At 48.6% G+C, this 13,154-nt stretch overlaps 1 protein-coding gene across 1 annotated transcript in view; it reads right to left on the bottom strand.

Moving 5' to 3' along the window:
- LOC147881565 (xanthine dehydrogenase 1-like) overlaps window positions 1-13,154 on the bottom strand; it is a 79,417-nt gene that overhangs the window by 33,007 nt on the left and 33,256 nt on the right. The window contains exon 3 of the mRNA XM_087402145.1: window positions 1,062-1,170. Within this exon, the coding sequence (XP_087258271.1) occupies window positions 1,062-1,170 (109 nt within the window). The remainder of the gene's footprint in view (window positions 1-1,061; window positions 1,171-13,154) is intronic.

Raw genomic sequence — 13,154 nt, 5'->3', positions numbered from 1 at the left:
GGGGGGGGGGTCCAACTAAGGGCTCCTACAGCTACTCCTCCGCGGGTGCCTCTCAAACTACTCTCTCTCTCTCTCTCCCTGCGTCTACCCATTGCCTGCAGCGCTTTCGAGCCAGTTTGCTTGGTTTCTTTTTCTTTTTTACCTAGGTCCAATCCCCTTCTGAAGGTATCACCCAAGGGGTCTGAGACTCCCATTGCTCCTGTCCGGGGGGGTGCTAGGCCTTGGCGTGCTGACTCTGCCTGCTCTGCAGGGAGGGGGAGGAGCCACCGCGAGGGCAGTCTCTAGCTAAATGACCCATCTGCCTACAACGAAGACACTGTCCTGGTAACCCAGAAATCTCCACTCACTGGTGAACTGTACCCGCCTCAAGGGTCTCAAGGAGGATCAACTCTGGGAGGGACTCTGGGCTCTCAACCACCAATCTGGTCCTGGGGACCCCATTGTCTACTACCGTTGATGCTGCTAAATCTGGCGGGGACTCCAGCACCGTGCCTAACACTCTACCAATGGAGCTCTGTATTCCTTTGGGAGCCCGGGAAAGTGAAGCGTAATCGGGAATCGGGGAACATGGTGTGACGTGTCCATGTCCTCCACTGTAAAGCCGTGGTACCAAGGGAAGAGAAACACCAAATGCGGGCCCTCCAGCTCACTATCCTATAGCTATCGTTTGTTTATGAGCTTTGTGGGGTTCCAAACATGGTAAATATATTTTAGTGAACAGAAAGAACATGGATTGCATCTCAATATACGAAATGATATATTCAAAATATTGCAATACACTGCTAATTATAAAAATTAAGGGTAATCTTTCATCAGCTTAAAGGCATGCAGGCCAGTGCAATGTGAATTTGACAGGAAAACATGGAAGACAGGAAAAAAAAAATCCTTCTAAAGATAGAGATGAGCTGCACGATTCAAAAAAACCAAGCTTAACGAGCATGCAGGCTGAATAGTTAATTCTGAATGCATGAGTAGGGTGCGATTCAGATTCTAGAAGAGTTAAAAAACTTCCTTGAGCATTAAAATTCTCATACAATCCAGATTTTCTTAGCAAACAGTACCTGCACTGGATGCAATCCTTGGTGGCGATTCCCAATTCCTTCCACCGTTATCACATGCATACCTTCCACTGAATATACAGGAGTCAAACAAGCATTCACGGAACGATGGCTGCAACACAATACCCATGGATGAAGGCTTTGCAGCATACACTTACGTAACAAATCCACACTCTTGTTCACATTATTTGTCCTTGTCCTCTCATATTTGCGTCCAATACTTTATTCCTAATCATCATTACCATGCTGACCTTGCAGATTTGGTGTGGATGATTTGGGTCAGCTTGTACCATCCAAAAACCATGAGCAGAAAAGCATGACCGATGAAGAGGAAAGAATTCAATACATAAGGATAAACAACTATATTATTCAACTGCCATGACAATGTATTGTCTAATTCCTTCCTCTACTAAACAGCATAAATGCTGAGCATGAGCTTCAACAATATAGGTTGCAACAAAGATGTCAAAGATAAAACGTAAATCGAGAATAAACAATAAATTTTATTACAATAAGTAAGTTCAGCACCTCGTGATGACTAGAGGCCAATCCATTATGCATGTCCAGTATCGGGACCTAGGCTTTCCGAAAGGTCGTGGGAAATGGGGGAGAGGGTACAAAAGCGATTTCTGTTATTTGAGCTTGGAGTCAAAGCATAAACACCATATGCCGTCACGCTAGCTGAGACAAGTTTACTACCACTGGAGGCTGAAGCTCTACTTCAAACTCTCACATATGTACGAAGGGTGCAGCAGCTTGAGTATACTAGGCTACTGTTTTAGCACTTGAGGCAACCAAGGAAAGGGGACGGTATGCAGAAGTTCTTAAAAGGGGCTAGTATATGAAAGATTGAAGAAAGAGAAATCATCTTGACTATGCCATTGGAGGGTCTGTTACATCAACCAGTTGTTGATACTTTGTGGTCAGGGGGGCAGAAGGAAAAATGGAATTTTACAAAAGGGAGATCAACCAGATGCATGTTTACGACAAACAAGAGTATCTGAAAGCACACTTCTCAACACATCATAGCCCAGTTGCGGCTCACTTCTTACCATCTCCAAATTGAACTGGTTTGTTGGAGTGGGATCCCAAGAAACCAGAGGTTATGCCAAATGTGCGGGCTGAATCAAGTGGAAGATGAGGAACATGCCTCACTCCAGTGCATCACATTCCAACAAGTCCAAAAACAACATGGGAACACTGACTTGAGCCTACATGGATCATTGCAACTCCCAATAGGAAGTTTGGGTGACTACTTGGTGGAGATCCACGACTCCCAAAAGACATGGTGTGACAACATAGACAAAATGGTAACATTGAAGTTGGATCAATGTAGCAACAAAAGTATTAGTGCGCATGTAAATGCATTATATGATGTACGAGGGCCTTATGGGGCCTTATGGGCCTGAGGGCCTGAACAAGGTGTGAGACACACATCAATCAATCAATCAATTACGTTTCCTTTCTGTCAAATGTTAGTTGCCCTGATACATAGTCTACAACATAACAGACAAATCCACTATATTTCGTATAGTTTCCAAATATCAACTATCAATTGATGATCTTCCAAATATAGTTTCCAAATATCCCATTCACTGATCCTCCCAATATAAGGCCCAGTCTCCTTTGGAGCCCTCTGCTTTGGCATCACTTTCTCATATCCTCCAACACCAACTTGCCTCTATTGGGAAGGAATTTGATACAAAGGCTATTTTTTTCATGGTTCTTCCCATGCTTCCCAAAGCTTTGTAAAAACACTCAAAATAAACAGAAGACTATGGTTAAAACCATTGCAAAAGACCAAAAAAATAAAGATTTTGACCAAATCAGAGTGGGCCACCGTTGGATCTCAGCCTTGGGCACTTTTGTACTCTATGTAGCCTACAAGAGCTTGAGTCAGAGAAACATTTCATCTTCAAATGCCCCGTTTACTATGAAATCAAGGGGTGATTCTATTGTCTTTCAGAGATAGCTCTGGGGTGTTACCCCAATTTCACTCTTATCCAGATCAGAGATGCCTAGCCGCGTTCATTCATGAAGCAGTTAGGCATAGTGAGCACCTACTCCAACCTCAGAGACATGAGGATAAGACCCAGTTGGACTCATCTCAGAGCACGATCACTGAGTTCTTTCAACTGGATCACATGCATGCCAAGTCTCAGATATGATCGTGACCCAAAGCCCGTCACATGACAGCTCAGACAGAGAGTTGATATTACACTTGGAAACATTCTATCCATGTTCAAAGTGGGAGCCAAACCGATAGGTGTGACAGTCGCCCTCGTCAGACACGGAGCTGTGACCAAGAGAGAGCATAGGATGGCACCCACTCGGGGTCGCCAGCACCTCATATTTGATTTCATGCTATCACTCCCTCACTATTGACGAGGGGAGGAGCCACATTGTCCTATAGCACACTTCATTCTATCTTATGGCGGCAGTGGAGGATGGTTTTTCTGTAGATGATTACTATTATTGTTTGATGTGACTATGTATGATATAGTTTTCTATTTCTGTATGGGTGTGGATGCTCGGTTAGTAGCTCCACCCCTCTCTGGACTTGTATCACGTTTTTTCACGGTCTCATAGACCCATTGGTCTTTCGAAGACTTTAATAAACTCACACCTCCGGGTTACACACAGCTTCATCTACCACATGCGCTCCGGATCTCCCTCGGTCAGTTTAGGGTCTCGTCACACCGATTACGGATCGAGAGCGGACGCGCAGAGGGTATCCCACGAGAGGACCGCCTTTGCCCACTCTGCGACTTGCAGGAGATCGAGTCGGAGGAGCACTTTGCTTTCAGATGTCCTATCTATTATACCATTCGAGGCCGGTACCACTGCCTCTTCCGCGACGGATTCGGCTCCCTCCCCCACATGTTGCAGTTCCCGGATCAGCGATGCCTAGCCGCATTCTTACATGAGATGACTCGCCACCGAGATACCTCTCTCCGAGCACGGCGACACGAGCAGCACACACAGCGTGAGGACACCCAGCGGCCTATCATTGACTTCTTCCAATCACAGGATACCTCTTCTCAGTCTAGCCGACGACGCGGACGTGAGCGAGAGCCAGAGCCACGACAGCTGCGCCAGCGGACAGACTCACACATCCAGGTCCATGACATCTCGTCTCTGCTCTCTGCCCGCCCCACCGGGGTTACCGTTGCCCTCATCCACAGGGCCACCCGCCGCCCCCGACGACCAAGCTCGACTAGGCCGCGTGACATCAGAGGCCAATCATCTATCGCATGGTTTTTTCTGACCTCCCATTTGACGGCCCCTCTATGATTGGTCTCTGACGATCACCACCTGCACATGTATATTGTATCTCCCCCCTCTGCCCCATTTTTGGTGCCCCCCCCTTCTTTTTTGTATCGTCTGGAGGTAGACACGTATTTTTTGTATCAGGACTAGACACACAGTCCTTCATAACCTCTTTTTTGTAGAAACGGTTGGCTGGCCCGTTTTGAGACCACCACCGTTATGCTCATTGTATCAGTTATCTTTAGTCTCATAGACCTTCACGGTCTCCCAAAGACTTTAATAAACTCTCTCTCTCTCTCTCTCTCTCTCTCTCTCTCTCTCTCTCTCTCTCTCTCTCTCTCGTGCCACCCTCATGCTATTTTGCTAGTTTTTTGCTATTTTGTACTAATACAGCATTTTTAGTATTCAGCAAGGGCCTTAGTGAGCCCTTTTCCCCGGCCCACAGTGGTTTGTATGAGTTACTTGATTTCGTACTTTGTCCCATAGTCCAACGAGGCCTCCTGCGGATGTTAATATTTCTTTCTTTCTTTTCTCCATCGGACAGTTTCAGGTATCATCACACCGCCTCCGCATAGAGAGCGGCAGAGCAGATGGATCCCTAGGGAGCATCGCATATGCACATTGTAGGACTGTCAAGAGGTTGAGTTGGAGAGCATTTTATTTTCAAGTGCCCAATGTACTACGAGATCCGCGGTCACTGCTACTATCTCTTCATTGATGGCTTCGGGCTCCTTTCCAGATTCCTTGCCTACCCAGATCAGAGATGCCTAGCGGCCTTCATTCACGAGGGGGTCTGACACAGAGAGTACTTACTCAAGCGACGGGGCTTGGCCACACCACCAGACACCTCTCAGAGCAGGATCACAGAGTTCTTCCCATCGAGTGATATTGATCATCCAGTCTCTAGCCGCAAACCTGACAGAGACCCCAACCCGACGACCGCAACACGACACACGAGGCATCGAGGGGAGACACAGATCACTCTAGGGGTACTCCCGTCATTGTTTAGACCCGGGACATGCCCCACGTAAGTCACGGTGGCTCTGATCTTGCGTCGAGCCTCCTCCAAGAGACCAAGACGCACGGCACCCCTTGACAGACGCCAGCGTCCCATCACCAGCTATGCACCAGCCAGGGCAACATGACATACGGAGGATTCCGCTCCCGCTCTAGTCTTTTTTCTTTTCATTGTGACACCCAGATGTAATTGATTATGTATGATCCGACTTAGGACTCAGCACGGGTGCTGATGCTCGTTTAGTAGCTCCACCCTTACTGTGATTTGTATTCCTTGAAGTTTACTCTTATTCCTTGTGCATGCCTTTAGTGAATGCCATGTTCACACTTTGCCAGAGATATCCGAGGTGATGATGAGATATCCCCATTTGCTGCTCTTTGTCATTCCATCGTTGACTTCTCTAGCCGCAGAGAAGTCCTCCTAGTGGGTGACTTCAAGGCGAGGACAAGGGCACGTCAGGTACCACTTCTTGACTTCAGAGATGATTCTACCCTACTGCCAGCTATTGACCTTGAGGAGGCAAGTATGCTACAGGCTTCGGCTGACAGACGAGGTCCATTCTCATCTTATGGGCAGGCCCTATTAGACCTCGGTAGGATACATGATCTCATTATCTATAATGGTCTTGACAGATGGCTCGCTTCATGTGGTTTCACATGCTTTCCACATGGGGGGGCCTCCAGCGTTGATTATTACATCATGGGATCCCCTACCTTCACATCTCGGATCACTAACTTCACTGTAGCACCTCTCCCCCCAGGGGCTGATCATACATACCTTTTCTTTAGCATCTTCACCCCCCTTCGCACAGCACCTTCCACCCCACTCAGTTCTTACTCCACCTACCACAATATATGCTTTGATCCGGATCACTCACCTTCGTACTCTGGCCGTCTGTACATACTTCTTGCTTATATTGACTTCATACCCCTTTTAGAGGATCGTGCTGCCCTTGTCACCCGCTCACTACACAAGGCTGCCATTCACGCTTCCACCCGCCCACCACCCCCTGGGACCGTACCCTGTAATAGTTGGTACGATGATAAGTGTAAGGCTTTACGCCGTCAGCTCAGATTCAAAACAAAAAACAGTCTTCCGAGCGCACCAGATACGCTACGCAAGTACCGTAGACTAGTACTGAGGAAGAAACTAGACTTCGTTCGTCGGAACAAGAAGGAGCTACTGAACATTTTGTTTAGTAACAACTCTAAGGACTTCTGGCGGAGATTTCTAGAAGGACGGTCCCCTCCACCACCCACTGACACTCAAATCTGGTTTGATTATGCACGCACACTTTATGACATCCCAAATCAGCCAGTCCCTAATCTCTCACACATGCCTCGCCCTATATCCTGCAGTACTGGACTCCGAGGTTAGCAGATTTGCAAAGTGTCGAGGACTTAGAGCAACAAGACAGGCCGGATTCCGGTGTGATCATGCAACCATGGACCACATTCTCATGCTCAGATGTATGATCGAGGAGGCGAGGGCACGGAAGCAGAGGGTTTATTGTTGCTTTGTGGATTTCCGCAAGGCATTTGACATGGTTCCGAAAGCCCGCCTCATACGGCGCCTACTGGACTTGGGTTATAACAAGGAGATCATTTGGACTGTCATGGCACTTTACAAGAGAGTTTCAAGCAGAGTTCGTGCAAGATCTAGATGGACAGACGAGATCATGAGCACCATCGGGGTTAAACAAGGGTGTCCTTTGTCGCCTACCTTGTTTGGTCTCTACATTAACGAGCTTGAGACAGTGATGCAGACACAAGGGGGTGTAGGTTGCTCTCTTGCGGGCACGATGATCCAGATATTGCTCTACACAGATGACATGGCTCTCTTGTCTTCCTCGGCAGAGGGGCTCCAGAAATACCTAGACGCACTACAGTCCTTTTGTGAGTCTCATGATTTGAAGGTCCACCTGGGTAAAACCAAGGTCATGATCTTCAATACATCTCGAGCCATCATGCGTCAGGAGTAGTTCAAATTTAAGGAGTCACCTGTTGAGATAGTTTCGTCATACACTTATCTTGGGGATATCTTTTCCGGACCCAGCTTCACTATGAGACCCATGATGCAGGCACGCTTGAGTAGAGGGTATGCTTCATTGGCCAGACTAGAGAGGCAGTGCTTCCGCTCGCACTTTCAGGATCCACGCACCAAGGGGTTGCTTTTTGACTCCTTCGTTCGCCCAACAGGGATGTACAGCAGCTCTTGTTGGGGGCCATACTTATCGGATACAGAGTGGGCCTGTGTGGAGCGGCTACAGGTTCTCATGTTATCACGGATGATTCGTGGTAAGCCATCCGTTCCTCATCAAATCATTCACGCTGAGTTTGGGTCACCCCCTTTACAGCTAGATGCTGCATTTTAGGTCATCACGTACCTGTACCGAGTTAGGGAATATGGGGATTACACCTCGGGGCATAGCAGGCTACCATGGATAGCTCTATCCTCTTCTATGGCACTTGCAGCAGGAGGGGACCAGAGGTGCTGGTATGCACGTACAGAGAGATGGTTTAAGCGACTGGGGCTTCACATGGATAGACTACCTCCCTTCCAGTACAGCATGGATGCTCCGTTCTCTCGCCTCCTATCACACAAGGTCAACCAGGTTATCCGTGAGGAGATCTACTACAGCTACACACATTTCAGACCTAGTTGGGCTCGAGTGAACTCCCAGTGAAGCTTAGCTTCTACAGAGATCACTTCTTACATATCACAGCGGAGGGTTTCATTGACCCACCAAGATACACGCAGATTCACCTACCCCCCTCGTTGAGGGTCTCTCTTGGGCAGTTCCAGGTCTCTTCACACAAACTTCGCATTGAGAGCGGCAGAGCAGAGCGACTACCCAGGGGAGGCGCATATGCACACTGTGTGACATGCAAGAGGTTGAGACAGAGGAGCATTTCATCTTCAGGTGTCCTGTTTACTATGAGATCCGAGGGCGTTTCCACTGCCTCTTCAGGGATAGCTATGGGATTTTTGCTCGTTTCCTCTCCTACCCAGACCAACAGTGTTTGGCAAGTTTCATTCATGAGGCATTATGATGAAACTATCTCAACAGGTCCAAGCACGGAGACAGGAGCAGACTTATTCCTCGGCTGATCCCTCTCAGAGCTCTATCATGGAGTTCTTTCAACTAGATCACATGGACTCCCACGAGACGAGGCCTCGACATGACCGTGACCCGGAGCCTGTGACCCGACAGCTCAGACAAAGGGTTGACACACAGATCACACTTGGGGACATCCCCTCCTTGTTTTGAGTCGGAGCCCGACCAACGGGGGTCACAGTAGCCCTGGTCAAACACAGATCTACGACCAGGAGACGTGCCAGGACCGCACCTCTGAGTGGCCAACAGCATTCTATTGCCGACTTCATGCCTCCACTGCCTCATTCATCCTGATATCTTGCTGCCGCTGATGATGATGATGCTGAGATTGATATATAGTCGACCATGGACATGACTATGTTGTACTTAGGACTTAGTACTGCCATTCTGCATTTTTGCATTTTGCATTGGTATGGATGCTCGTTTAGTAGCTCCACTACCACAACTTGTTGTATCAGGATTTTCACAGTCTCGTTGACCCATCGGTCTTCCGAAGACTTTAATAAACTTTTTTTCTTTCTCAACCCCCTTTCTCCTCTCCTTGCATTCTCCCTCTCCCTTCTCCATTCCCCTCTCCCCTTCCCCTTCTTTTCTAATGATTCATGATTGCAACGAGCTGGGACTCGCTAGAGTGACACTAGCGCACAACATTTGAACATATTGAGTCTGCATGGAGAGAGTGTTGAAAAGGTCACGTCCCCATCTATAAGCCCCCATATGGTGGACCTGGGTCCTGAGAGAAGGCCACATGGGTAGCACTATGGCTGCCATGGGGGCAAAGATCAAAGAAAGAAAGAAGAACCTGGAGGAGCCATGGTGGCTGCAACAAATGAAGCTCATGGACGGAGAGTTAGCTGTGGAGGTTCAACCTGGAGACTGTGAAAAAACTGATACAATGAGCTGTGGTAGTGGAGCTACTAAACGAGCATCCACACCAATGCAGAATGCAAAAAATGTAAAATGGTAGTACTAAATCCTAAGTACAACATCCTAAGTACAACATAGTCATATCTCGACTGTATATATCAATCAATCTCAGCATCATCGTCGACATCATCATAACCATCATCATCATCATCAGCAGCAGCAAGACATCAGAATGAATGAGGCTGTGGAGGTGGAGGCATGAGGTCAGCAATAGAGTGCTGTCACCCCCCCAAGGGTGCAGTCCTGATATGTCTCCTAGTCGTAGCTCTCCGTCTAACTAGGGCCACTGTGACCCCCGTCGGTCGGGTTCCGCCGACCCTAAACAAGGAGGGGATGTCCCCAAGTATGATCTATGAATCAACCCTCTGTCTAAGTTGTCGGGTCACAGGCTCCGGGTCACGGTCATGTCAAGGTCTCGCCTTGTGGGGGTCTATGTGATCTGGTTGAAAGAACACCGTGATAGAGCTCTGAGAGGTATCAGTCGAGGGAGAAGTCTGCTCCTGCCTCCGTGCTTGGAGTATCCTATCGCGGTGTCTGAGCACCTCATGAATGAAACCAGCCAAACATCGCTGGTCTGGGTAGGAGAGGAAACGGGCCGAAACCCCATAACTATCTCTGAAGAGGCAGTAGAAACGCCCTCGGATCTCATAGTAAACAGGACATCTGAATATGAAATGCTCCTCTGTCTCAACCTCTTGCATGTCACATAGTGTGCATATGCGCCTCTCCCTGGGTAACCGCTCTGCTCTGCCGCTCTCGATGCGAAGTCTATGAGAAAAGACCCGGAACTGTCCAAGAGTGATCCTCAACAAGTGGGGTAGGTGAATCTGTGAGTATCCTGGTGGATCAATGAAACCCTCCGCTGTGATATGTACGAAGTGATCTCTGTAGAAGTCCAACTTCACTGGAAGATCACTCGGGCCCAACCAAGTCCGGAATGTGTGTAGCTGTAGTGGATCCTCACGGATAACCTAGTTGACCTCGTGTGATAGGAAGGGAGAGAAAGGAGCATCCATGCTATAATGGAAAGGAGGTAGTCTGTCCATGTGGAGCCCTAGTCCTGCAAACCATCTCTCTATGCGTGCATACCAACACCTCTGGTCTCCCCCTGCTGCAAGTGCCATAGAAGAGGACAGTGCTAGCCATGGTATCCTGCTACGCCCGGATGTGTAATCCCCATACTCCCTAACTTGGTACAGATACCTGATGACCGGAAATGCAGCATCTAGCTGTAATGGGAGTGACCCAAACTCTGCCTGAATGATCTGGTAAGGGACGGATGGCTTACCACGAATCATCCGTGATAACATGAGAACCTATAGCCGCTCCACCTTGTTCCGACAAGTCTGGCCCCCAGCATGGACTGCCATACATCCCTGCTGGGCAGACCAAGGAGTCAAAAAGCAACCCTTTGGTCCATGGATCCTGAAAGTGAGAGCGGAAGCCCTGCCTCTCTAGTCTAGCCAATGAAGCATATCCTCTGCTCAGGCATGCATGCATCGCGGGTCTCATAGTGAAGATGGTGGGTCCGGAAAAGACGACCCCAAGATAAGTGTATGATGAAACTACCTCAACAAAGGACCCATCAAATGCAAAATGCTCATCGCGCATGACCGCTCGAGATGTATTGAAGAGCATGGGGGAGGGTCCTAAGAAAAGGCCACATGGGCAGCACTATGGCTGCCATGGGGGCAAAGATTAGAGAAATAAAGAAGAAACTGGAGGAGCCATGGTGGCTGCAACAAGCAAAGCTCATGGACGGAGAGTTGGCTATGGAGGTTCAGCCTGGACGTCAGAGGCATGTTTGGGGCAGCACCAGATGGCGAAGATATCCCGGGGTATAGGCGCCTTGGAGGTGAACTGTTTGGCGGGTCTATGGCCAGGTGTACGACCTGCAGCAGGGCCTTGGAGATGGCGCAACAGAGCGGGGCAGATCAGCAGTGGGGTCGGCCACATGGAGGGGCTGGTTGGGCTGGTTGGAGCCAGCCAACCAGGCCTTGTATAGGCAAACAAATGGGGCTGGGACCCTGCCTTGAAAGGAGGGCTAAAGCCCTTGGAGTGTGGGCCAAAGGCCCTAGAAAAGAGAGCCCCACAAGGGGCATTTATAGGCAGACCAGGGCAGGGCCTGGTCGGCCTGTTTGGGTCGGCCATAGGCAGCCTGCCTGGTTGGTTTTTGCAGCAGCCCTTGGGGGCTATAAAAGGAGAGTCTCCAGGCCCTCATTCACCATCACTTGGAGCAGCATTTCAGGCAGCAGCAGGAGCAGCAGACCAGCCACCTGTGGGCCTCTATCCAGGAGAAGACAAGTGGAGTGTAGAGCTGCAGAGTTAGCCCAGAGTGCTGCCAATCAAGGCTGGTGCAAAGACAGCAAGGTGGAAGGGACCTAAAGTCTACAGACACTCGAAGTGGAGCACGCAGGCTCGAGTCTAGAGATATCCGGCAAATAGTAGAAGTACCTTGTGGTAAGATCAAAGGACCACACCATTGGTGGGACTCTGGATCTATCTCTTTTGTATTGTACCCATAGCTTTGGACGGAAATGTATTATTTTGGTGGTTTCTATATCTGGCTGGATTATTGTCTATTGATGAGTCTGCACATCTATGTGATGCACATTAAGTTAAGAAGTTTGTGATTCCACTCCCCACACCACACTGTGTGAGCTCCTGGGCTATTCTATCAGTCTTCCGTTGTGCATACCCTCTGTTGGGTCATTTCTAACAAAGAGTACCTCATCGGCGTATCAGCTAGATCCCCACAACATGTGAGTCACCGCCAGAGACACCACATTTTTGGCACCACTGGTAGGGAGGTGCCAGGTACACTTTTGTCTTATTGTCTCACTCATTATCTTCCCATTGCCCAATGCTAAGTAAAGTAACGAAAAGCTATTGGTTTTGGAGTGTAGGAAAAGTGAAAGGTTAGTGTTGAAGTGTTTTTGAGTGATTTCACATGAAAGGCATTGATGCTGTCAAATCCAATCAAAAGCACCAAAAAATAATGTTGTTTGTGAATTTTGAAATGGTTCGAAGTGACAAAACTGTCACATTTTGGAAACATTCCCAATGTGCTTGTAAACGTGTTGTTGTGTGCCTGTCAGGTGTTTGGGCTGCCATGTCGGCTTGGATATTTCTTCCACGCAGCAGTTTGCTCCCGTGTTGGAGAGCATCAGGAGGAAGCTCCTTTTTTGGAGCTCAGCCAAGCTGGATCTTGCCTCTAGAGTTGTGGTGGTCAACCAGGTCCTCTTGGCCATGTCCTAGTTTGTTTGTTCATGCTGGTGCCGTTCTAGGGACTGCATTACTCAGCTCAGGAGACCGATCAGAAATTTTCTTTGGAGTGGTGGGCTTGATGGCACAGCAGATGCCTTAGCCAGGGTGGCTTGGGCAACCCTCATCCTCCCTACACAAGAAGGGGGTCTCAATATTATTGATCAAGATTTACAGTGCAGAGCTTTACTATGCAAGATGGTGGTGCAGGGACACATGCCAGGGCAGGAACCGTGGAAGACCTTTCTTATTAGCAGCATACAGAGGTGCACACCTTCTTCAGGAGGAGACTGGATGAGCAGTATTAGGTGGATCTTCACCACAACACACCTCATATCACCTTCGTCCCCTCTCATGGTTGCCATTTTGAAAGCATGGGCCAGTTTCAGGAGCACTCTTCGAAGGATTCCTCCTTCCTCTCGTAAAGAGATTGATAGACAACTGATCATGTGGAATGATAGTATTTTAGATGATCATGGCAGACCACTTGGTGCCTCAC

Source organism: Dipteris shenzhenensis, chromosome 31 (genome assembly GCF_047967505.1).
Source record: "Dipteris shenzhenensis isolate YYH24624 ecotype China chromosome 31, Dip_SZ_1.0, whole genome shotgun sequence".
Taxonomy (NCBI): domain Eukaryota; kingdom Viridiplantae; phylum Streptophyta; class Polypodiopsida; order Gleicheniales; family Dipteridaceae; genus Dipteris; species Dipteris shenzhenensis.
The sequence above is the reverse complement of the archived record's forward strand: the minus strand, read 5'-3'. Positions and strand labels throughout refer to the sequence as shown.